The sequence below is a fragment of the Ziziphus jujuba genome, chromosome 8 (genome assembly GCF_031755915.1).
Source record: "Ziziphus jujuba cultivar Dongzao chromosome 8, ASM3175591v1".
Classification (NCBI taxonomy): Eukaryota; Viridiplantae; Streptophyta; class Magnoliopsida; order Rosales; family Rhamnaceae; genus Ziziphus; species Ziziphus jujuba.
This window is the reverse complement of record NC_083386.1, coordinates 2,730,802-2,757,112: the sequence shown is the minus strand read 5'-3', so window position 1 is coordinate 2,757,112 and position 26,311 is coordinate 2,730,802. Positions and strand designations below refer to the sequence as shown.

Below are 26,311 nucleotides of genomic sequence, written 5' to 3'. Positions count from 1 at the left end.
AAAAAATTAATTTCATATATCAGGCGACGCATGAGTAAATATTTGAGTCACTGGTTCTCATAATTATAAAACAAAAATACTATTTGAATTACTTGCAAATTTTAAAAGAAAATAATTTGTACTTGAAAAATAAAAATATTAATCACCACACCAGTAAGTTTTCTTTATATTTTAAGAAATATTTTTAGTATTTATTTGTAGATGAAAAAATATAAAAACTAATTAAAGAACAATAGAAAGAGAGTTGATATTCTTATATGCAGCGACGCGGAGAGCCAGAGTCGCTTATTTTTTTAGTTACCTTCGATTTATGCTTTTCGTATCGTCACTAAGTTTATGTTGCTAGATATCAATTTTCTATCTATTTAGGAATGCCGTATAAAGTGTGTCGCTTGTTGTTTTATTTAGCGACGTTTTATTTCTAATTTTTGTATTATGTCGCATGTTTAGTGTCGCTAAATCATTTTTTTCCGTAGTAAAAATTTAAATATGTTATTAAATTTATGTATTATTAATTTGTTTTTAAACTTTAACTTTTCGATATGATATACTTAATAACTGATAAAGGAAAATTCATACTAAAATCATCATATCAATCTAATATATATATATATGCATATATATATATAGAGTTTTTTTTTTAATTTATTAAAATTATAATAATATTCTAATATAAGAGGAAGAAAGTATGATTCAAACCCTCAAAAATGTGCGTTCAGTTCAGAGGGCAAAGAAATGGGCCAACCTTTGTTAACATATAATTTCATTTCACGTTGAAAAGATGCTAATATGTACACATTAAAAATGGTGTCACTAAAAATTTAAAAGTACTTGCTATGTCCGTAGTTAGGGATGTCAACGGGGCGAGGCGGGACCGGTTTTTAAAATCCCGTCCCCGTCCCCGCGGGGAATTTTATATCCCATCCCCGCAATTTTCCCCGTTTCTTTAGGTGCGGGACGGGATCAGGGATTTTGCGGAGCGAGGACGGGGCGGGACGGTTTTTCCCATTTTATTTTTTAATTGATATTTTTTTAAAAAATTTATATAAAAAAATTATTTTATGATTAAAATATAAAGAAAATGACTACAATGCAATAAAAATATAATAAAATATATCAAGGAACAAATTTACAATTATAATAAAATACATATTTAGAAAAATAAATAAAAAAAAGAAGAAAATGATTTTACATAAATAAAATTTTATAAAAAAAAATAATAAATAAATAAATATATATATATATATATATATATCGGGGCGGGTTCGGGGCGGGGTTATTATTCCCCGTCCCCGGCCAGTCTCCGACTCGATTTTTAAGCATTTGCCCCGAACCCGCCCTGCATCCCCGAATTTTCGGGAAAAAACCGCCCCGTTAGGGGTGATGCACCGCGGTTTTGGGGATAGGTGGGGCAAATTGACATCCCTATCCGTAGTTTCTCTTCAATAGATTAAAAGTATTTTTTATATATATAAGAAACGTGACCAATTGTCCATCCCTCTTGTAAGAAATAACTCGATGATAACATATATATTGAGAATGTTTATAGCTCGGAAGGATTGGGATTATGCAAAAAATAAGTAAAGCCCACAATGAAATTTTTTGTTGTTTACTTTTCTTAATGAGAAACTGGGAGTATGTAAATTTAGTCTCGCGACCTTGGTTTGAGGTTCAGTGACTTTGCGGACTCCATAATTGTCTTATGAGAAATTACCTTCTTTATTTATTTACTTTTATGTTAAATAGAGACCTTCTTATTATCTGTTTGACCATTGAGAAGTATGATTAATCAAAATGAAGGCATGGCCTGGTTTTTCAAAATTCTGGAGTCAACTTGGAATTTGAATGTTTGAGAAGCGGAGAGGACAATTAATGAAATGAATTTTATAGGTAAACTCTCACTATCGAAGCCGAAGCAAAAGCAAAAACAAAAATGAAAATGGCTTTTATTAAATGTCGGTTGCTTATGAATTGCTTATGGTTTAATTGCTTATGAATTCAAGGATGTGTGGAGTGCGTTAAAATGTCGGTTGCTGGAAAGTCACAATCTTTCACTATCGTAATAATGGGTTTCACTCAATTTTTTTTTTTTTTCATTTTATCCAATTAAATGCAGAAATATAATGAAAAACGTGATATATATATATATATATATATATATATATATATCAACAAAAAACGTGATTTGAGCAAAATTAAGAAGGTACAACAAGTTTCAGATTCAAAAAAGGCCAATCCCTTGGGATCAGAGGACCCTCGTCCCTTTCATACGAAATGTCATGATTCAACCTTTTCTATCTGTATTTTAGTTAAAAAATAAAAATAAAATAAAAAAGAGGATATTTGTACCTATAACTACAAAAAGCACTTAAAACAATTTTATGGGGGGGCAAAAAAAAAATTCACTTTTCTCGATCTTATCGCTATAAAAATCATTGATGTTATGTTAGAAGGGTTTTTGTTGTCTTGCAAAATCCCGATGATTTTACGATTTCAATTTGACAAATAGAACCGTGTACCATAAGTTGTATATAAAAACATGTTATCTCATTTCAAGCCCAAAAATAATAATAATAATAGATAAATAAAATTGATTTTTGTGAAGTTCTAGGCCAAAAACAATGCAATTGAAAGGTCCAAACATATTTGAATCGCATTATTTATATTATAAGTTCAAATAATTTATCAAACGGATATAAACTCCGTACAAAATGTTGTTCATATATTTCAGTTTTCGATGCTCTCCTATCAAATCCAAACTAATACTCAGAGTAAAAAAAATAAAAATAAAAACTAATTTGGTTTTTAGATGAGCCCTTAAACTCAAACTACAGTATGAATTTCAAAAATATCAAGTTGATTGTATCATATTACGGACTGGGAAACAATCATTAAAGGCTCTAAGATTAGATATCCCAAATCACAAGAGTCCATTCCGGAAAGGTACAAAATGAGAGAGATATGAAAATACACTAACAAAGATGAGACATGAAAATTTATTAATTTGTCTAATAAATTTTTTCGTTACATTGAACAAAGAATTACTAACATAGCCAACAGGTCCAACAGGCCCAGGTAGACAATTGAATGGTTAGGTTTTCAGCGTTGGGTGATTCTAAATACACCGTGCACGGTATACAGAGGACCGAAATTTTTTTTGTATTTTGGTAATTATCTTCCTTTGTTTTCGTAAATTTGTGTGTCTTACTAGATTTTATGAGGTGCTCTGAGAAACATCATTTAATAATTGTCTTTCCGGATTTGGGACGAGTTATGAGGTCCACAAAAAAATAGACTATCCACATCCAAATTGAGATTTGGGCCAATTTTTGGGGTCCAACCCAAGTACATAAATTTACATGTTGAATGAAAAATCAGTTGGTGACGTTCTTATAATATAAGGCATAATTTTTCTCTTTTAAAAAAAAAAATTATAAAATATATATATATATAATGAAATGAATGTAAATAAATTTAAGTTAGTTTTAATTTAAAAGAATAGATAATGATATTAGATATATTTAATCGAACTGAAGAAAGAAAAGGCGTGAAAAAAGAAAACGTATACCCCCCGTTCCAAGAAAGTGAAAAAGCATGAAAAAAGAAGATGTATATCCTCGTTCCAAAAAAGTATACATATTAATGCTTACCACAATAATCTGAGCTTCAAAAGTTACAGGTTATATATCCTTCAAAACGACTCTATTTTCTAGCTAACCCATGCGCTAAATAATTATCATAGCTTTCAAAGAAATGGAAGATATAATAACTTTTCTCCTTTTGTCATTTTTCTTTCGTCATTTTTCTTTCTTCTTTTTTTTTTTTTTTTTAATAAAAACAACTTTTCTCCTAAAGCAGGTTGAAGAATCATAAATAAATGGAAATGAACTTGGAAAATCATTAAATTAATATTGTTGCTTCAATTCTTTAATTATTTTAAAACCGGTTTATAGTATTGGAGCAAAAATATATCTTAGAACAACCAAAAAAAAAAAAAAAAAGTATTAATCGTACAACAATAATAGTTTTACCTAATTAAGATACAATTATAGCACCACCTAACCAGTTAACTCAATTTTTACGTGCAAAACTTTGATCAAAATATTATAGCCCTTTAATCTTTTTACCCCTTTATTTAATGTTTAGTGCCTGTTTTTGTCATATATGATCCAAATCATTATATAACCTCTCTTTCCTTTTGGTTTGTGAACTTGCTTATCGTGATCAATTATTGTCTTGCCCAAATTTGATCACGCATGGATTGGCTGGAACTTGTCTAATTGCAAGCAAAAGTTGTTGATAAAAGGCACTTGCTTTTGGTCTTTTTTGTTGCCCATTTCGACGGTGCACGCGTTTTCGATTAATATTACCATTTGTGCAAATTAAGCTTTCATTAGGCAAATCACACAGAGAGAGGAAAAATAAAAACAAAAGCTGTATTACGTAAAGGAAAGCATGTAGTGTCAAATTGGTTCCACGAAAAGATTCATATGTTGAGAGTATTAGCCGCTAGATACAGAGAAAGAAAAAGAAAACAAAATGAATCTTTGACCAAAACTTTTGAAGGACAAAGACCAATATTGATCAATTATGCAAGGCTTTTTGGTCAAGGATTGGCTTTTTTTTAATTTCACTGCTTGATATGACAGAGTTTGCAAAAGCTAAAAACATTTGCTTTTTAGTCCTTTTTTGGCTTAAAGGGATATCACTAGAAAAAACAATTTTAAGTGGTAAAATTTTGACTAAATTATAAAAGAGTAGCTAGTAGATGGAAGGGAATGTGGAGCCTTTGAAAATTTGGATGTATTGAATCCAACAATTTTTTTCATGTATATATATTTTGAAATATATATATATATATATACACACAATGGATTTAAAAAGCATAAATGGGTGGGAAAGTGAATTTTCCCTCCACTAAACAAATAATTTGTTGAAAAAAGGGTTTGCCAATTGATTATATAACCTTCGTGTTTGTTTATTATTATTATTATTATTTTTAAATGTTTATTTGTTGTAATCTATAAGATGTAAAAAGTGCATGATTCTTTTGAACAAGTCCATGCAAGAATTCGTCTAGTACAACACTTTTTGGCCATGAAAACATTATGGGGAACGTATATACAGCTCTAGTTTGTATATATATATATATATATATATTTATACTCTTCATTTTACGATGTCAATTTTTTTAAGGAAATTGATTTATAAAATTTATTTTATCTATGAATTAATTTTTTTTTTAGGGAAGCAGTTTTCTTGTGTAATATTTGATTAATAATAAGAATGTTAAAACTTTTAAATAATTAAATCAAGAATAAATTTGTACTTTAAAAGAAAAAATCTTACAATCAGTTTTCCATGGATTTTTAAAATGAATTTTTAAGGTGAGATTAATTTCTTCACATATTTTATTTAAATTTGAAAATCTAATTTCCAAAATCTACACCTTTTTCATTTCCAAATAACTATCCAAATATAGAAAAATTATCATTTTTTCACCCAAAAAAAAAAAAAGATTTTCACTAATTTACCATTTATCAAACAAACTGAAGAACTCTTGCGTACATATATATATATATAACTAGATCCATGATCATAAATGCTTCTTTTCAACCTCCTCAACATGTAAATCAAGATAAAATTGATCAATAACAAGTGGAAAAGTCTTGAATATTATTTATAAAAAAAAAAAAAGTCAATGCCTATGCTTTTCATAAAAATGGAGGAAATATACATGTATAAGATTTTCCTACAAAATGCACCTATCCTATTTTGTAATGTGCACGAGTGAAAATATACACACCTAATTTTTTTTTTTTTTAATTATAGACGAGACGTGTAAAAGAACTTACACAGCCATCTTTAAACGAGGGTAAAAACTAAGAGCACGAAAATGGACAGGTTTTATAGCAAAATTGCATATATATATATATATATGTTATCCATTAAGCTATAGACAACACATGATAGATCTAGCTCGACAAGGAGGGCTTCTAATAATTAATTAAGTACACAAATTATATTTTTTTTATATAGTGGGCTTGAATATGACATTTGTTGGTAATAATTGATACATCATTTTGTTAATTTTGCTGACTAATTTTTGCTTTCATTTTTTTTTTTTTTTTTTAGCTTCGTTTTTGTTTTGTCGTTTTCGTTCGTTGTTGGGATCCTGGGTGGCCATAAAGGGACTATGAAGTTCTAAGAGATCATTCTCTCTTTCTCTGCCCAATGACATGAATAAATTATGGAGACTAACATTATTACGATTAAATGGAGTGCCATTCTCAAAAAAAAATAATTCTTCTTTTTCGATTTTAATTCACACATCAAAATATTTTACAATTTTTTCATCTTCCTTTGATAAAACTTCCTAGTGATCTTATACGACTTATTTCTTTTTCTATATGTGGACACTCTTTTTCCCACGAATATAATATTGACACTTTAAATAGTAATGTATTAAAAGCAAAAACCATATAACAATTGATGAAACCAATTATCTATTCCACTTATTGTAGTGAAAACATTCAAAGTTCGACTAGTATCATCTTCAATATAAATATATATATATATATATATATATATAATTAAATTCACATTAAGAGGATACTATGGTAAAACCGTTAAAATTTCCTTTAGAATCCTTTAATTACTTCAAAAATAAAAATTATAATTGTTTTGTAGGTAGAAATAAGATGTTAGTATTTTACCAAACCCCCTCCTATGTTTTTTAATATCTTAACTATGCTTTTCTATGTCATAATTAATTTTTAAAATGATTCACGAGTTAATAAAGTTCTTATTTTAAAATTATCACGTTAATATAATGTTAATATAATATGAATGTCACTCTATATGCATATTTATATACAAGTTAGATATAATAAATATTTCAGCCAAAAAAAAAAGTTAGATATAATGAATAAATTATAGAGAAGATTTTTCAGCCAAAAAAAAAAAAATATATATATATATATATATATATATAGAGAGAGAGAGAGAGAGAAGAATTGTAAAAGATAGAAATCTATAACTGTCAAATTTGATGGGGTGCTTTCTATAAATCCCTCAGTATATCAGACCAGTATATATATAAATATAAGAAATTAAGTTAGACATGCGCATTGAGTAAAGAAAAAATAAAAAAGAAGAACAAAACAATGCCGAGACAAATAAAATTCGAAATGAAAGAATATAAAAAAATAAAATAGTAGAAACAAAGAGGAGACAGGGAAAGAGCAATCAAGAATCATCTTTGTTTTTCCTTTATATTGGAATTGCTTAAGAAGTTCAATTCCAACACATTTCACACAATAGCTTGTGGGCACATATATAAATCATATCACTTCCTTTCAACAGCCCCTCATCAAGTTCCTTTGCCCTATGGAAAGGCCATTTATATATAATCCACATTATTCTCCACGTTTACTATAACTGTGTAAGACACAGACGTCCCTACTCATATGTACATATAGATCAGTATTTCTTTTTCTTTCTTCTCAAGTTTGGAACTCAATAATTAAAACAAATATATGAATGGTATTTTGCCAGTCTCCCACATAAAATTGTTGGAAATGTGTCTGAATTTTTCCACACTCTCTCTCCCAAAGATGCCTAGAATCAACACAAAGGTGAGCAAAAAGGATTTTGATTGTGAGTGAGTGTAGGCCAATTTGATGATGTATTAGTTTGGTGCGTTTAATTGAAGGATTTATAAGAAGAACAAGTGCCAATTTGATGAATATCATGTGAGATGATTGGAGGATGATTAGACGCCCATTTTTATATTTGGTGCTCCACTTCCTATCTCTATCCCTTACTCTTACACCCATTTCAATATTTCATGTGAGAATCACTTGTCATATCAGGTTTTTTTTTTTTTTTTTTCTCTCTTGCACCAACTTGATTTTTTGCTATTCTACTTTCTTCAAAAATAATAATAATAAATAAAGATTATTATGAAAATTATTTAAATATATTTATTTAATTTATTTTCAGTGTGAAATGGCAAAGCATAATTTTTGAAAATAATAGATTGGTATGTTACAAGACATTAGCTCGTGATATCGAATTATGCGCTAAACCATCAAGGAGCACCCCATTTTTAGCTAGAGAAAATTAATCACTATTATTATTATTATTATTATTGTTATCATCATTATTATTTGCAATACTTCTCTATTGGAATTAAATATCTATTTACCAATTCTGGAAACAAAATCATAAAAAAAAAAAAAAAAAGAAGAGCCTTTAAAGAAAAAGCAAAAAACAATCAAACTCTTACCTAAAGTGTTTGATGTCTTTAACCATAGAAGCAAAATCGTCCACGGATGAGCTAATAAATAAAAGAAACTTCAAACTAGGATATGATTCTTTTATATATGAAAAAACTAATGGAAAGATTAAAAAGTTGATACAATAATTTAATTTCATATTGCCTTCAACTTTTAACTGAATTAATGTTTTTATTTTATAAAGAAAAGTAACCGAATAATTAATTTTGGGACGTAATATGTTTTGTCTTCTCCCTTTAGATTGATCCAACGGCAGCGGTTACATCATGTAGAGAAAACCAGGGTTGCAAGCTATCGATCATCATACATATGTTGGTGGGTCCCTTTTATCATCAATGATGAGTTTTTTTTTTTTTTTTTTTTTTGTGTGTAAAATATCAGGAGGAGGAGCTTACACATCGATCTGCATCAATCACTCACTACGATTTGACACGTGTAAACCACTATCTCCCTCTCCATTCTTTTTCTTTACTCTCTTACATCTAAAGCAACATATTTATGTATCAGAATCAGACAATCATATTTCGTTTATGTATATTTTCCAAACACTCATCAGATTCCACCTAACGAGGTTAGGCAAAAAGAAGAATAAACTTGGGTTTGCAAGAAAATTGATTTATTAAATTTTAGAAATTAACCCAAAAAAAAAAATTAACCTCAATGACATATGAAATTATATAGTTAAAAAATCGATTCAGTTAATATCCTTTTTATATATATTCATAAATTTGACATTTTTTTTTCTTCTTTATATTAGAAACTGTTGTAATAATAAAAAAAAATTATAATATTGATAAATTTTAATACTAATTTATAATTTTTTTTGTTAGTTATTTTAATTGAAAAATATGCAATTCATTAAATGTGAAAAACCAAAAATATTCCTACAGAAATTGAGAGTGGAGAAAGAATTAACTCCTGAGGAGTCCACTAGCAACCTAACACGCTACCAATTATTAATTTGTTATTAAACGGCCGTTCTGATGGATGGTAATATCTTCAATATGATATTATTATATATAACCTAACCCCTGCCCATGTCTCAGATTAATTTAAACTATCCTAGATATACCAGCCTAATAGCTTAATAAAATACGCTTTCCATCAGGATGTATAATGTATTTGGTGAATTCAATATGAGTTTATTTTTCAAAAACAAAAAAAAAAAAACAAAAAACAAAAAACAAAACAAAAACTAATATTACGTGCCTTTATTTCAGTAGACTTTCATACACGAAATAAGCTGATAATACACAACTACCTAATTTGTTTTTTAAAATAAATCATATAGATTAAGTTAATCCAATATTTTATTATAATTGTTTTCTATAAGAATTTTATTTTTCTTCTCTTTATGAGAGGCGAGGATAATTGGAATATAGAACATACAAGATAATTTATTAATAAAGTCATTATTTTCTTAACTAAAAACCTTAAAAATTTTGAATTCCTTCTATTTGCAATATAGAAAAGAAAATATTTATTCCGCATGATTTTCCTATTCAATTACTGAATTAGACTAAAATAAATTTCAAATAAATTAAAATATGAAATTAAATAGTTTTGTGTCATTTCTACCTTATTACGAATCAATATTATTGAGTGTACAGATACAGTTATAAATTCAGATATCATAGAATTTTTTGACGGGGATGACTACATTAATTAATTATTTTAATTAAACGGGGATGACTACATTCACTTTAGTCTTTTAAATCTATCAAAACAAACTCATTTATTAATTTTTCAATCAATTTTTACAGTTAAAAAATCAAAAAAATTAAAAATTAAAATTTTATGATTGAATAAAATTTTGAAAATATAATTATAGCTTCTAATTGTTAAAATTAACTGTTAAAAATTGAAAATTTTAAATACTAATTTTTTTTAAAATGTGAGATTTAACTTTAATCATAGTAAAACTAAAAAGGTTTATATAAAATTATCCCTCTTAATTAAAGGCCGTAATAAATTCTACGGAAGAAGATTCAGAATTTTTGGACAAACTATTTATGGAAGATGATCTGGGTTTTGCTCAATTGGTTCTCATGCTGTTTGCTATTTAGTTCCCAGAGTATGCTAACAACTGGCCTGTAAAACTTTTATGATCATATATTAAAAATTAGAAGGTTACAGTGTGCGATTACTTGTATAAAAATATACAATCTGCTAGGCATATGTCCGTGACGCTGTTTTGTCCTGGTCATTATGAAAGCATATTTTTTTTGAAAATATATATATATATATATATACACATATATATAAAAAGGCTACGAGGCGGTCCGTTTGTTTGTATGTGGATCCGTACTAAAATTGATATATTTTTTTTAAAACATCAATTTTGATTTGAGTCTACATATGAACGGACTGCACCATAGCCTGTATATATATATATATATATAATAGAAGAGGTAGTTAAAAAATATTTTTAATATTTATGAAAAATAATGTTTTTTTTTTTTTCTTATGAAGTACATAGTTACAATTTTGTTTTGATTTTGAATTTAATATGAAATGGGTCATTAATTAATCATTTTTATCAAAAAAAATTCCACTAAAAAATGGAACAATTGAAAGTTCTTTTACAAAGAGAACTAAGAATATTCTCCTATTTCTTCTATCAGACTCTTTAATTTTTCATTTCAATCTTTTTTCACCAATAAAGAAAAAATCTTCTTTCGTGGTAACACACTGTATTAAATATAAAATAAATAAAAAAATTGAGTGATTGATAAAGCAAAACTAAAGCTTTACCTGAATTGCAAACATCTTATGACACGTGGCAAGTTTTCGAAAAATAATGAATATAGTTTATGATTTTATTCTGTTTTACTTTTATTTTATTATTTCAAACTCATCCTCGCTTTAAAAAATAAAAATAAAAAAAATAAAAAAATAAAAAAAAGGTTCCTCATCCCACATAAATTATCATTGAAGGAAAAATAAAAAAATTAAAAAGGAAACGAATGACCAATAATGACATCAGAGCATCAAGAATCTGTCTATTTTATATTGTCAATTTATTCAACATAAAGGGAAAGGCAAGGGAACCAAATTAACCAAAATCAGCCAAGGAATTGAAAATTCCACATTTCCCATTACACACACATGCATATATATATATATATATATAGAGAGAGAGAGTAATTCTATAATGCAGATAGTCCACATGCAGATCGCATTTAAAATCGATATTTTTTAGAAAAAAAAAAAAAAACATCGATTTTGTTGTGTATGTGTACACAGCGTACACAACAAAACTGAAATTTTTTTTTAAAAAGCATTGATTTTGGATACGGTCTGCACTATATATGCTCTATATATATATATATAATGATGAAAAAATTAAATTGAAATAAATGATCACAAATTGGATTTCTAAAATCTCAAAAAAGAAAAAAAAACAAAAAAGTGGGGTGCAATTTGACGGTAAGGGTGATGACATAATATGTGAAAAGCAAAGAGTAAGCAATCCTCAAAGTGTATATATATGTGAGCAATGCACTTCTGTCCCCAGGAAGAACCACAGCATTTTTCCTTAAGCTAGTGTTCTTCCTTTGTTTTTCCCTCTTTTTCACTACCATTTTCTCTTGCATTCTTGCTCTTTAGTTTATTTTATTTTTTTCTCAAAGAAAAAAAGAATGGAGAAGCTAGGAAGTTCAAGCAACTTCATTGAGAGCTCCAAACCCTACTTCGCAATGATCTCTTTGCAATTTGGCTATGCTGGCATGAATATCATCACCAAGGTTTCTCTAAACAGAGGGATGAGCCACTATGTTCTTGTTGTCTATCGCCATGCTTTCGCTACAGCTATCATCGCTCCCTTTGCCTTCTTCTTTGAGAGGTTAATCATTAATTATCAAATTAGTTTGTTAATTTTTCTCTACTCTTATAATGTGTTCAATTTAATTAATTGACTTTTTTTTTACGTACTTAAATGTTGCTATTAACTGTTTATAGGAAAGCTCAGCCAAAAATCACTTTCCCAGTTTTCATGCAAATATTCATCCTGGCTCTTCTGGGGTTAGTAGTACTCCAAAAATTCTCTTTTACAATTTTCATAATAATTTACGATATAATTTTTTAAACTTAATCAGATTGTTAAATTTTTTTTTTTTTTTTTGGTGGATAATTAGGCCGGTGATTGATCAGAATTTCTACTACGCCGGGTTGAAATATACATCTCCAACGTTTTCATGTGCAATGAGCAACATGCTTCCGGCTATGACTTTTGTGATGGCCGTCATATGCAGGTAATAATAATAATAACAATATAAAAATATACACACACACATATATATATATATATATATATATATATATATATATATATATATATATATATATATATATTTATATATTTATATTTATTTTGGGTACTGATGGATCAAAAATGAAAAAAAAAATGTGAAAAAAAACAGAATGGAAAAGGTGAACATGAAGAAAGTGAGGTGTCAAGCAAAGGTGGTAGGAACGGCAGTGACAGTGGCTGGGGCCATGTTGATGACTTTATACAAAGGACCTGTAGTGGAGATGATTTGGACTAAACATATCCATCCTCGGAAATCTTACGTCACCGACACCACCGGCACCGGCGAAAAGCACTGGTTCCTTGGCTCCATTTTTCTTATCATTGCCACTCTTGCCTGGGCCTCTTTGTTTGTTCTTCAAGTAAGTCATCCTATTTCTAAGTTAAAATTAATTTGTTTTAATAGATATTATATATATATCAGAGAAACTAAACATATATGGTTATTTTTATTTTTATTTTTTTAATTAATGTTGATTAATTTGTTATGTACAGAATAAGGCCCTGAATACCTACAAGAACCATCAACTTTCACTGACATCAATGGTATGCTTTGTGGGCACTCTACAAGCAACTGCCGTCACATTTGTTATGGAGCACGATCCCTCTGTCTGGAAAGTTGGCTGGGATATGAACCTCCTTGCTGCCGCCTATGCTGTAAATTTCTCTCCTTCTCTACATACTGTACATATATATATATATATATACACACAAATTTATTCAATGTTTCCCAGCTTATCCTGGACGTCATATGACTTATATCCAAATATAAATGCTAAACGTCTAATATAAGTTCTCCGATGTTAGGTAATAAATGATTATTTATATATATATGTATATATACAAATATATTCTTTGTTTGTGTGAAATTAATTTACTGAAATTGGTAAGATGTTCTAATTTGTTAACGATCTATACAGGGAATTGTTACATCAAGTATTTCATACTATGTACAAGGTCTAGTGATGAAGAAAAGAGGGCCAGTCTTTGCAACAGCTTTTAGCCCCTTGATGATGATCATTGTTGCAATCATGGGCTCCTTCATCCTTGCAGAGAAGATTTTCCTTGGAGGGTAAATTATTTTTCTGCTGACTTCAATATATATATTTATATATATACTATTCTTGCATGCATGTATACATATATATATACATATATATATATATATATATATATATGTCATTCATGATCTAATTAATAGTATATATGTGGATTTTATTTTTTATAAGAATAAATTAATTGTAGTGGTTGGGATTTAATTAATGGATTCACTTTTTTTGGGTGCGCAGAGTACTTGGTGCAGTGTTGATAGTCATTGGTCTATACTCGGTCCTATGGGGAAAGCATAAAGAGAACATGCAGAAAACAGAGGAGGAGATACCAGAGGCCATAAAAGGTCCTCAAATAAATGGCCATGGAAATGGGTCAATTTCAATAATGGAAGATATTGAAGCAAATGAAGGTGAATTGAAGAAGTTGGCTAACGACAAGCTCTCATCACTTGCTATTACCATGCCCTCCCAAGAACCACAGATGATATTAGTCACTAACCCACAACAAAAAGCTTGAAGTTAATATGTAATCAAAGGGAAAGAGGGATGGCCATGGAAATGGAAATGGATGGGGATGGGATTTTTTGTCTTTTGCATCTCCAAGTTCTCAAAACCCTTTTTTTTTTCCAACTTTTTTGGTTCTTAATATTAATGTGTAAGGGGGTTTTGTTGTGTGTATGTAAGCTAATATTGTAATGACTACTTTTGAGGTTAATGGAATTATCATGAGAATCCCAGTAGAGGTTATGTACCTATTTTCTCACTAACACATTTTTTTTTTTTTTTTTTTACTTTCTTTTTTCATTTTCTCATCCGGATAACTTTCAAAAGCATCCATGTATGTATGGACACGTGGCAAAAGTTGCTGACGTCTGAATCAGATTCCACTAAAGGGTTGCTCTCTAGTGGGCGGAAGTACTTGATACATATATATGTTGGGGCTAGTTGAGTCTTCCTTGGCTTTGTTATGTAAATATATATGTTCCCCAAGATTTATAATCTTTGTTTTGCATCCGGTTCCGACTCCGATTCCTTCTTTCTAGTAATATTCATCCACCATACATGCCTCCCAGAATTAAGAGTATAGCTATATAGGTCTGACAGAGATACCACAGGAAGATACATTAATCCACTTTTATATATAGAGCATATTTGTTATTCGAATATGTGAAACTAGACCTCTTTGATAGCTTAGTCTGTATTTTATATATATATATATATATATATATATTATATAATATATAAAGTTCTGGGATTTCATCAGACTTTATATTTTCAAATACATAATGCTTTAACAAGAAATTGGAAGAAGAAGAAGATGAAGAAATTTTGGGCCCTAACTTAGAAAATAGCTTATCACATAGGAAAGAATAAAGCAAACAAATTTGTATCCTCTTTTGGGTTGTGGAGGGAGGTTGGAATCCATTAAGGTCTGGTGATGATGAGTAAAATGGATTCCTCTCTCACTGATTCTCTTGTAGAGTAGCATCGAGGCTTCTCTAGAATAATGGTATCTATCTTGGATAAGCCTAGCTTCATTTCATTGGAAAATTAGTTAAATAATTGATTATAACAGAGTCCAATTGAAAAGCAATATATAATAGAGAGGGGGTAAAGTTACCACCACATCCCGTCTTAGTAAGATTCCAGTGAATTAACTCATCATACCCATTTCAAAATTAGTAGGATTTGAGGGTATCAATATCAATCTATCATATATAAACGCAACCAAACTAGTTAAAAAGTGGGTTCAACTAAGCGTGTCAAGCTATTTATTTATTTATTTATTTTTTTAGCAGTTGATATAATGGCGCTTCCTTTTCATTAGAACAGAGAACTTTTTATTTACCCAAAAAACAAACAACAAACAGAGAACTTGTTGAAGTCTATACTATTATTATTATTTTATCATTACACAGTATCTATGAGGAATAGATAAATGCAATTAAAGAAAAATATTATTTTTTTGTTTTAGTCAATTCGTATTAGATTTATAGAATCAACTAATAATAAGTTAGAAAATACGAATTAAACACATGCAAATCCAAAGGCTATTAGCAATGAGCCCATGCCAATCTAACATGTTGTTACTTCCTCAATTATTGTTTATTTAAAAACAATCAAAATATATTCAAATAAAATGACATTTAGAAGACATGTCATGCCAAAAAGTATAGCCTTATCATAAGCTTTATATTGCTTTCGTACTATATTAAAATTGTGTATATATATATATATATACATACTACAAATACTATAACAAATCTATAAATATGTATATATATATATATATATATATATATCTATTTGATTAGTTAATACATGAAAATAATTTAAAAATAAATAAATAAACACAAAAAAAAAATTACTATATATAAACTAATTAAATAGTAATTCATATATTTTTAATAGATATATTAGTAAAATAGAAAGTGCCTGTACTAGTATTTTATAGACACAGTGTGAGTGTAATAATTGTGAGTGCAATAATATGCAAGAAAAGCTTCGACATTCCAACAAAGGCAAAAGCAAAAACGTCAATTCCAGAAGATAATAATTCTTTTATTTATTGATTTATCTTTGGAATCAGAAGATGATAATTCTGAATGCATCAACATGCACCTACTTGAATCAAGAGAGAGGGGTACTAGTGATCCGACCACATTATTATTTTGTGTCCATTATCATGACACGCTTCAAAGAGCTTGTCCCTTATTCCCAAAATGAAAATTTAAGGTATTATATGTTGGACAGTGATCGATGCATCTATATATACAGAAAATATGCCTGACACTTTCCCTTCAACCATATTGATATGCCCATATATATAGGCCGTATATAATCTTTTATAATTAACTATTAAATTCAAATTATTCATAGAAGTGTCAACCATGCTATAAATTAGAGACATTTTAAAAAACTATATATAATCATTTATTATTTTTTAACGATGATCTAGTCGATATTGGGAATTGTGTTTAGTTCGTAATTTCTAACTTAATATTAGTTGGGTTCCATAAACATAACCGAAACATCTAGCTAATGCTTGTTTTGCAATATCTTGTTTGACTAAATTTTATTGATCTTTAAATTAATTAATAAATGGGTGGATATAGCAGTGTGGTAATACCCTTGACTTGTATATTAATTTCCAACCAAATAATGTACAAACCACAAAGTGATCAGATTCAAACATTTATTTGAAGCAACAGTACCATAAGATCTGTACCTTTGTTAACAAGACGTCTGCTTTTTGAAACCAAATAAACAAATTGAAGGATCCAATTTGATACTCCCTCTAGTACAGCATATATTTTTTGAAGTGGCCAAGTTGCAAATATTGATTCCTGATCATTACAGAAAGAATAACAGCCAGACAGGAATATCACCAAACACATATATATCCATTGATGAATCTGAACATAATATAATTTTACATATATATATATATATATATATATATGTATATGCATGGTTTCCCACTTCATCAATATTCTCTTCTCATTCATTTATTCAATTCCTACTGGTCGGAAAGTTTCTTAATTCTGTTTTTGTTATAATTAATTTCTTGATTCTCGTATACAATGATCAAATTTAAAAGTCCTATCTGTGTACCGTTAAAATACATGCCTCTAGATATTCTCTAGTAGCTTTTAGTCGTGTAGAATAGAATATTAATTTAAAAGTCAGAGCTTAAAATAAATTATAGCTTTTTTATTCTTTTTTTTTTTTTTTTAAAAAGTCACATAGATTAAAATAAAATTATAGTGGATAGCTTAGAATTGGTATAGTGATTGAAATAATTAGAGAAACATATGTGGTACAATCATAATAAACGTGATTTAGATATATGCATTATAAGAATCTCCCACCCCTAACCTCTACTTTCTCCACAGAATATTAGTGCTACAGAAAAATATCATACTCCTTTCCTACTTCATTTACTTATGTTTATTCCTGCTGTATAAACAAGCATTCCATTTACACCGTGAAAATTCATCCCTTTGGAGTAATAACCTTAAAAACAGAAAATCAAAGGGAAAAAAATTAAAACATATGGAAGATTTTTAGTTTCTTTATTTTTATTTTTTTTCTATCAATTACAATATTTCTCCATTGTCATATCCCAATATTTTGAACTCATAAGACTCTCGATCAAATCATAAATGTAAATAGCTCATCAATTGAACCAATATTATTTTACATGATTTTTTTTTTTTTTTTTTTTTTAGGTACCACCACTACTTGAGCTCTTCATATCAGTCAACGTTCATTATATGTGGCAAATTAATTAACCATTAACCACATGGACTTTCTTGTCTATTTTGAAAATTAATTAAGCATCAACCACATGGAATTTACCCTTTTGGTTTAAAAGCTTGATCAAAAAATGTATCTAAAAAGATAGAAACGTATACAAGTTTTCAATTTCATGCAACATTAGTTCTTAGTAACTGAATAAATTTCCAAATAAAATAATCCAAGTTTATTAGTTATAAAATGTTGCTAAACTATGCTTGTTTTAATTAATGATGCATTTTATAAAAGAACTCTATGTTGTGGCTCCATTGTGGGATTTTTTCTCCAATGTCTTAATTCCTACAGAAAACAGAGAAAACAGAGAAGGGCTTTAATTTAATTAATTGGACGGGTGGATCACAGTTTGGTATGTTAAAAATTGGGAACATCATGCAGTAGTGGTTGTCATATTCCGGAAAATATATATAAATGATGACAAAGAAACCCAATAACGCATATATAGCATTAGAGACGGATAATATATGAATCAGTTTTGTGCTATAAATATAGAAATAATGAATTACTTTAAACTAACAAAGTTAATCTGCATGGAAACCACTAAGTTGTGCTTAATCATGCAAACACAATTGTTGATAATTCCCCATGTATTTATTTATATTGGTCCCTTACCAACTTGCACTTTGCAGATCTTTTGTGTTGCATACTATGGAGACACCCAACAAACTCTAAATCGGCGTTCAATTAACTTTATTTATATATTATTAGTTCATATATTTGCATGTGCATACATACATACATATATATGTGTGTGTGTGTGTGTGTGTGTGTGTGTGTGATTGTTAATGAAGGTTCCACTGTTAGATTAGATCTGGTCTAGATTTCGTTGTTTAAAGATCATTAATAGGCTCTCATAGTGAGAATTTATCATTTAAAGTTAAATCTATATATCATTAAGATTTATCCAATAATGGATGTGGATGTTATTATTCTATCTAGTAGTATTGCAAGTGGGGCAACTTAATTATGAATACTCTCTCTCTTAATAAATATATATATATATATATATATAATATTGATATTCTGCATTATATATATATATATATATATATATGTATATATTATATTGAACATAGAATTGCTTAAACACAGTGATACAATGGATAAGCTTGTTATGGTGGAGAATTTTGATATAGATGAAAATGGATGGAGATTGGAGGGAATAGAAGCAACAGAGTAATTAGAAAATTATTATATCTGTGTTATTTAGGTGAGATAACTTTATTTGTTGCCTTTACGTGTCGCACTAGCTAGAGTATTTACCGCCCATTGATTAATTTTGGAATCATACTTCCGTGATGTAACAAAACTCTTTCTAGATTTTTCTCTGAATTATTCATCTTTTCTTTATTTGTTTATTAGGGAGAAGAGGCAACTCATGAATCCCTTATTTCCTTTATATGCTTATTAAGCTTTGGTCTTTTATCAAGACAAACTAGCCCTTATTGCTTAAAATTAAAGACTTCTAAATCAGCCTTTTATTTGCCCAATTAGGCCAACTCCTTATCTTCTAAACACAAATTCAACCGTTGTGCTAAAAGATTCATTATTAATACATAGAAAAATGGTACTGTAGCCTATGTTTTTCACTGTATGATGAGTATCAACTCTCTATTACTGTGTGTAATTGAACAGCAATTATGCACAATTACTCATAAATCATCGATCATCCCTTATGCACAATTACGTGTAAACCAACGATCATCCCTATCATCCCTTGTCAAGAGGTAAGCGACTTCCCTTATACCAAAATTATATATCTATATACACACACATGTGGACATATTTAGATTGCAATCTGTGCCATCATAGCGATATTCTCAAACTAAAGCTAAAAATTAGTAACTAAGCACCATCCTACATCAAACCCATCCCATCCCATGCATCTGGATCATATACATATATGTATATATATATATATGGATGTATGTATGTATGAAGTATGTTTCGGTGGTTGCCAACTGTGTTGGAATAGCAATAACAACAAATTATCTAAATGTAGAAGAAAGTAACCAATGGTTGATTGAGATCATGGGTGTGAACCAGCACACTAACTGAAAAACAATTCTCTTTATTTTGCACTATTTTTTTATGCTCTCTTTGTATTTTTCTTGTTGAAATCACAGGCCACAAAAATATATGTCAAAACGACCAGGGTTTGGAAAAAAAATTATTGTATTTGATTGGCAGTACTACTAGAACAAACTCCTCCTCCAACATAAATCTGCAAGTACAGATTTTTTATTTTCCTTCAGTCAAAGTCATTTCGCCACAGCTTTTTCTGTATTATAGGGCAGTTACAAAAGAAAGCCCCTAGAAAAATAAAATAAAATAAAAATAAAAAAGCCACTGATTTTTTCTTTTCTTTTGGTGACGCCTAAGCTTTTATGATTGAATTTGTCTCTGGTTCTAAAATTAATATTTGTTTTCTTTTAGGTCTCACCTAATTGACATAGATTGGGCTAGCTTAGCTCTCAATATTCTAAGATATAAAAATTCAGATATTTAGTTTTATATATTGATAATTAGAATTGGTAACTTTAATTTGGTACTAGTTGAATTACAACTCGGCATTCATATAATTTTCAATATAGTGACACCTCTTAGGATACAATGTATTAATTTTGATTGTTTTACTTCTTTTTTTCTTCTCATTTTCCTTTTCTTTTTTTTTTTTTTGGGTGTGACAAATAAAATTTATATATCAATTTTGTTTTGTATGTATAGCTAGCTATAGCTAGGTCTCGTTTGGATCCACTTGCATATGTTTGGACAAAACAAGTCATGAACAGCTTGAATACACCAACCTATTTGCTCACGATCTAAGACAATGAAGAGGAAAATCAATATATAAATTCCCATGTTTAAGATTACCTCCTTTCTTTTTTTTTTCTTTTTTATTTCCTTGGATCATTGAAACATAAATCTTTGTGTTTTTAAAAGTAATTTGGATTCAACACTTAAGCTGCTAACCTTTAATTAATTATATAGTTTAACAAAACCAGAGTATATAAAAGTTTAAATATCTTCAGTAAAGGTTATACAATACCAAATTGGTCGAAAATCAAATAAATTTTATACTTAAAAAGCACAGCTTAAGCGGTTCTGTCTCCGAGCCCTGTGGTGAGGGCGCTTGTAACCAAACGGGGCATTAAAGTGGTTGATTGTGTTACTGATTGGGTCAAATTTGTAGGTTACCACCCCTCTGGCCCTAGGTAATTGGGCCCCACCCATCCAGCACGGATGGAAAGCCTAACAAAACAATGATAAATCCGGGATTGGGCTCAACCCATGGATCTGAGTCCTACTCGCAGGTGCTTGCCAAGCTGGCTCATGACACATCCAACCACTTTTTAACTTTTGGTCCTCATTATGGAAATTAATAATTTTCATAACATAAATTTTGGCCCTCTTTCGTCTTTTCCAATTTTTTTTTTTTTTCTAAACATCAATATTATGGAAATTAATAATTTTCATAACATATAACCTGAATGTGAAATTTATATCATCTGATGGGAATAACCCATAACAAAAAGTTATATAGAGAGAGAGGCACAAGTTTAATTTTTTTAATGAATATGAAGCACAAGATAAGTTGCAGTTCACATTTGTTTGACAACACAAAAAAAAAGTACAGGTTTTGTACATATACATTCTATGATATCACGGCCAACTCCATTGTTGGAGTGAAAAACGTTTAAGGAGAAAAATAAAAAGTTGCAAATCCACTCGATGGCCACAAGGCTCTGCTTCAATAATAGCCCTTTGAGTGCTTCAAAAACTACCATTCAAAAACTGTCACTGCACAAAGACAGCACTTGGGCTATTTCAATTAGAGAGGAAAAAACATGAGCCACAGTCCCATACTCAGGTAACATCCTCTACTTAGCCAGCAGATGAGTGCCAAAAAAAAGAGATTAAAAAAAGAAAAAGCTTCCCTCACCGAGTATAAAAAGAGGAAGGGATTGAGTTGTATTATGCATGACCTAGTAAATCAAAAACAGATTACCAACACAAACACACTTATCCACAAAGAAGGTCTTCTCTTTCCTTGTTCTTTCAGCAGTTCCTTCTCACGAAAGCTATTTCCACACCTGAAAGAAGCTGAAACACAGAGCTGTTCTTCGTTGGCTTTTGGTTATTCTGGGCCTCTGGCAAGAGCTTTATCTGTTAAATTAAATTAAATTAAATTATAAAAAAAAAAAAAAAACATTTACGGTTCAAAGTTCATATAAGTGTGAATCATGTGATCATATATAAATAGGTGAAAATGGAAGCCCGGCAAAGCCACCAAAATGAATGGACCTTGTCGCCAGATGTTTGCTCTTTTGCATATGTGCAATAGTATACAAAAAAAAAAAAAAAAAAAAAACATTGTAGTACATTCAAGTACAAGTCAGATTCATGTAACACTAATAAAGCATAGCAGCACTGCACCATTCAATGTTGACTGAAAAGATAGATAAACAATACTAAGGATACCCATTGGACAACACGTCTATGGCCTACAATAACTAAAAATCTAATAAGAAACCTTTAAGATAATACACAACTAATTATAAATGTAACACTATCTATTTATTCTAAACCACATTGTAAAATGTCAAATGAGGCACATCATCAAGTTTAAAATTTTATGCAGCAATATGTATTGTAAACCACATTGTATCATAACTACATGGAAGAGGAGGTCCAAAACCAGTTTCTTAACCTCGGGTGTAAACATTTTTTATACTAACTAGTTTCTCATTTTCAATCTAAATACTTCTAGGATATAAAATAAGCAGAACCTAAGACCTCAAGAGTGTTACACCAACTAGGCCCATTAGAACAGAGAGGAGGATGTTAAATATGATGAAAATTAGGCGGAGAGGGGTAAAAAATAAAACATAAAAGCACAAACCTCGTATCGTTCAAGCAATGATGCAAATAACGTTGCAACTCCTTGGATTACAAATTTCTGGCCAACACAGGAACGTATACCAGAACCAAAGGGAAGAAAGGCTGCATTCTCATTTGGATCATTCAAAACAAAAGAGCTCTCTCCTGGACATGGATTCACCAGTTCTTCTGCAAGCCCTGAAAGAAATTTATGGAGGTGCATCATGCAGGAAGTGAAGAAATCTTATGTGTTCTAGCTACAGTTAATTACTTCATATTCTATAACTCTTCTACAATAACTTGTTTAAGAATCTTATGCAAGCAGTACTACTAATTAGTCAGCACTCCCAACCTGAATATGATGTATTCAGCACCATATGAGATTTCTTGCCAGCCTTTGTCAAAAAGCGATATGGATTGAATTCACTAGCATCACTTCCCCAACTAGAATCATCCATCTGCACCAACTGCACAGGGACAACCACTACAGCTCCAGCTGGTATGGTTAAACCGCTTTCAAGTTTCAAGTCTGGGAAAAAGAAACAATTAGTGCTTAAATCCAGCAAGAGAACGCAGCTTAGCTAGAATTATAAGAAATGATATAGAAAATGGTCATACTCACTTCATGCGGTTTACATATGAAAAGAACGCTAAGTCCTAATTTTCCTTGAAATACATATACAAGCACTGATACAGTGATCCTGCTACACCAAATTAAGCTTTGCATCAAAGAAGTTAACAAAGTTACCATTTTCCAGGGAACATCTCTGTAGTAAAGGTCCAGCTGGCAAAAGACGTGCTGATTCATAAACAGTTGCCAATAACAAGAACATCTTATCAACGTTTTGCTCAACTTGTTTAACTGAACCTTTCTGTATCATAGTTATCTCTGTATAAATCTGTAGAGTGGTCAAAATAGTTAGTATCTATTATGGCTTATTACCTATGATGCTAATGATTTCCAAGTTAATTCAGATTATGAACAAATTCCAAACATCAAAACACAATCTTAACTCTAGTCATGAAAAGAAGTAATGTTTTAAAAATCCACTGGATTTCAAATTCATAGATATTAAGCAAAATATTCAATGAAAATAACAAAAGACAACTGGATTTGCACCCTACCCTACTAAATCAGAAAGTAATTTTGGTAGTATGATTCAAATCAGCATGAGAATATCATTTGACAAAGATAAAGACAAGAAAGCTACCTTATTTTGTATTTCTGGGTTTGTAGCAAGCCTCATCAAAATGTTATTTATCAAACCTGCAGTAGTTAGGCATCCATGAAACATTATGCCCATAATATTGCCACATGGTTCTTCTCTCACATTAAGATGGCTTTTAAGCTCCTCAAGGATAAACTCATCAGGCATTCCAATAACAGAACAAGACGGCACACCATATGCAACCTCCTTTTCAACGAAGGCAGCTTCATTACAAAATTTGCTATCTACAGAATGAAATATCTTGTAGTTTTTTTTGCCCTGTTGAACAATGTCTTGAGTTAAACTTTTCAGCTTTGTGCATAAACACTGGTACTTCCAAAATCCACGCTTCCAGAAAGGAGTAACATTATATGAAGCCCAAAAGGAAGCATCCTTGGCAATCCTCATAAGGAGCTCCTCATAAACATTTGCCTTAGACCAAGTGGAGAACGCTTCTCCAAAAAGTGTAGCTCCCAAAATGGTAAATGCCATATGTTGAGAAACCGTTCTACAATCAACGCTACCTTTCACCATGGACCCGTGTATTCTCTCTGTAATGCAGTCCACAACAGTTCTAGAAATCAAATTTTCTCTCTCAAGCAGTCTGTCATTTAATTCTATCTTTAATGTTTCCCTTCTCCGTTGTACCTATGGATGAGCAAAATGATTGTATATATATATATATATATATATATATATAATTATATTGGGAATAAAATAAAAAATGTCATCAAATCCAAGTAAATACAAAAGTTGATATTTAGAATATACTTGGTAGAAGTGACAGACAGACGGGGGAAAAAAATAAGACAATGGCAATCGAGAGTAAATTTATGTTTAATAGTAGGATAATAGAGAGATACGGAATAGGTTAGAGTTACTATTTTTATCCTCGTATACCTAATATAAAATAATAAGATGATAATTTGTAAAACTTAATCAAGCGTGGAAAGGGTTTTTTTTTTTTTTTTTTTTTTATTTTGGCAAATAAGGGTTGAAAAGTTAATTCAGTAAATTCTTATCCTTTCATTTTTCCTTTTGGATATCCAAGTCAGAGAAAGAATACCATCTTATTTCCTTGTTTATACTAAACACCAAAAGGGGTCATTAACAAAATTTCCTTCCCTTCTTACTTTCTATCAATCCTGCTCTATCCATCCTCTCTATTTTGTCTCCTTCTTACCAAAAGATATAGTATAATACATTATAATATTCAAAATATGACCCCCCCCAAAAAAAAAAAAAAGAACAAGATAAATAACATGAAGAAAATATATATACATAAAATAAAATAAAATAAAAATGGAAAATACCTTTTGAAAAGAGGAAGCAAAGAGGCTAGAACTTCCAAAGGCTAGATGAAATGCCCTCCCAGTACCAGGCAATTTATCGGCAGCCTTTAAAAGCATTTCTCTGATAAGTTTTGGGTCCTTTATGGACACCAAAAGCTGAGTTGGACCCAACCACAGCTTCACCGCTGACCCGTATTTCTCATGTACATCCGATAAATAATCTAATTGTACAAATAATACAAAGTAATTAATTCTCATACAAATTCTTTGACCCCCAAATTTTTTTTTACATTTTTATTATATCACTTTCTAGGCAACCAAACAAGAATCAAAGTCAAAAACAAAAACAAAAAATTTTTTTTTTTTTTTTTTCAAACTCACCGGTGAGATTTTCCCTGGAGATGAGCTTGGAGTGACCGAAGAAAGAAGGACAAGGAGGTCCAGGGATTCGATGTCCTTTGAACCATAATCTGAGAAGCTTAACGACCTTCCTCATCAACAAAGCTGTGATTGTGATGAGGAAAAGCCACAGGAAAGCATTGAATTCCCTTGTGGCTAAGTCTCTGAGGACAATCCGAGAGCATTCCTGAGGATCACCAACACAGCCACCTGATCCTCCTGACCAGAACAGAGCGGTCAGAGAACTATCCGAAGCTCCAAAGGATGGTTTCATTTTCTCATCGGGAAAATTCAGAATCCCGAAATTTTCTCCCTCTTTCTCTGAGCTTTTTTCTTGGACTCTGTGTCTCTCAGTCCTCTGTGCAAAGACGTCTGACTTTTAGTTCCGTCTTTGTCCGTATGAATTATTTTGTTTGGTTACTGCGAAAATAAATACTTGTGCCACATGCATTAGCTCCTGCCACGTGCGATTGCAGTTACAAATTTTTTTTTTTTTTTAATGCCCACATTTTTTTATTTTCTATTTATTTTTCATCTAATATTAATATTTTCC

The 26,311-nt window shown here is 30.0% G+C and overlaps 2 protein-coding genes across 2 annotated transcripts; one reads left to right on the top strand and one right to left on the bottom strand.

The window, feature by feature from the left end:
- The first annotated feature begins 11,804 nt into the window (after nt 1-11,804).
- LOC107412811 (WAT1-related protein At5g07050) lies at nt 11,805-14,428 on the top strand. Its single transcript, XM_048469423.2, has 7 exons — nt 11,805-12,144; nt 12,261-12,323; nt 12,437-12,553; nt 12,722-12,971; nt 13,105-13,266; nt 13,530-13,681; nt 13,899-14,428. Exons 1-7 carry the CDS (start codon nt 11,942-11,944, stop codon nt 14,176-14,178), a joined length of 1,227 nt encoding a protein of 408 aa, XP_048325380.2. The 5' UTR covers nt 11,805-11,941; the 3' UTR covers nt 14,179-14,428.
- A 7,086-nt stretch (nt 14,429-21,514) lies between these two features.
- On the bottom strand, nt 21,515-26,186 carry LOC107412817 (uncharacterized). Its single transcript, XM_016020638.4, has 7 exons — nt 25,741-26,186; nt 25,381-25,580; nt 24,071-24,715; nt 23,608-23,758; nt 23,212-23,388; nt 22,882-23,057; nt 21,515-22,145 (listed from the first exon to the last, which is right to left on the bottom strand). The coding sequence occupies exons 1-7, from the start codon at nt 26,030-26,032 to the stop codon at nt 22,038-22,040; spliced, it is 1,749 nt and encodes a 582-aa protein (XP_015876124.3). The 5' UTR covers nt 26,033-26,186; the 3' UTR covers nt 21,515-22,037.
- Nucleotides 26,187-26,311: the final 125 nt, after the last annotated feature.

Excerpts from the sequence above, each read along its gene's own strand:
- LOC107412811 (XM_048469423.2), top strand. The coding sequence starts at position 11,942 with ATGGAGAAGCTAGGAAGTTCAAGCAACTTCATTGAGAGCTCCAAACCC. Across the intron at positions 12,145-12,260 it reads TTTGCCTTCTTCTTTGAGAG|GAAAGCTCAGCCAAAAATCA; the intron begins GTTAATCATTAA and ends AACTGTTTATAG. Across the intron at positions 13,682-13,898 it reads GAGAAGATTTTCCTTGGAGG|AGTACTTGGTGCAGTGTTGA; the intron begins GTAAATTATTTT and ends TTGGGTGCGCAG.
- LOC107412817 (XM_016020638.4), bottom strand. The coding sequence starts at position 26,032 with ATGAAACCATCCTTTGGAGCTTCGGATAGTTCTCTGACCGCTCTGTTC. Across the intron at positions 25,581-25,740 it reads CTCCAGGGAAAATCTCACCG|ATTATTTATCGGATGTACAT; the intron begins GTGAGTTTGAAA and ends TTGTACAATTAG. Across the intron at positions 23,058-23,211 it reads GCTGAATACATCATATTCAG|GGCTTGCAGAAGAACTGGTG; the intron begins GTTGGGAGTGCT and ends AATTTCTTTCAG.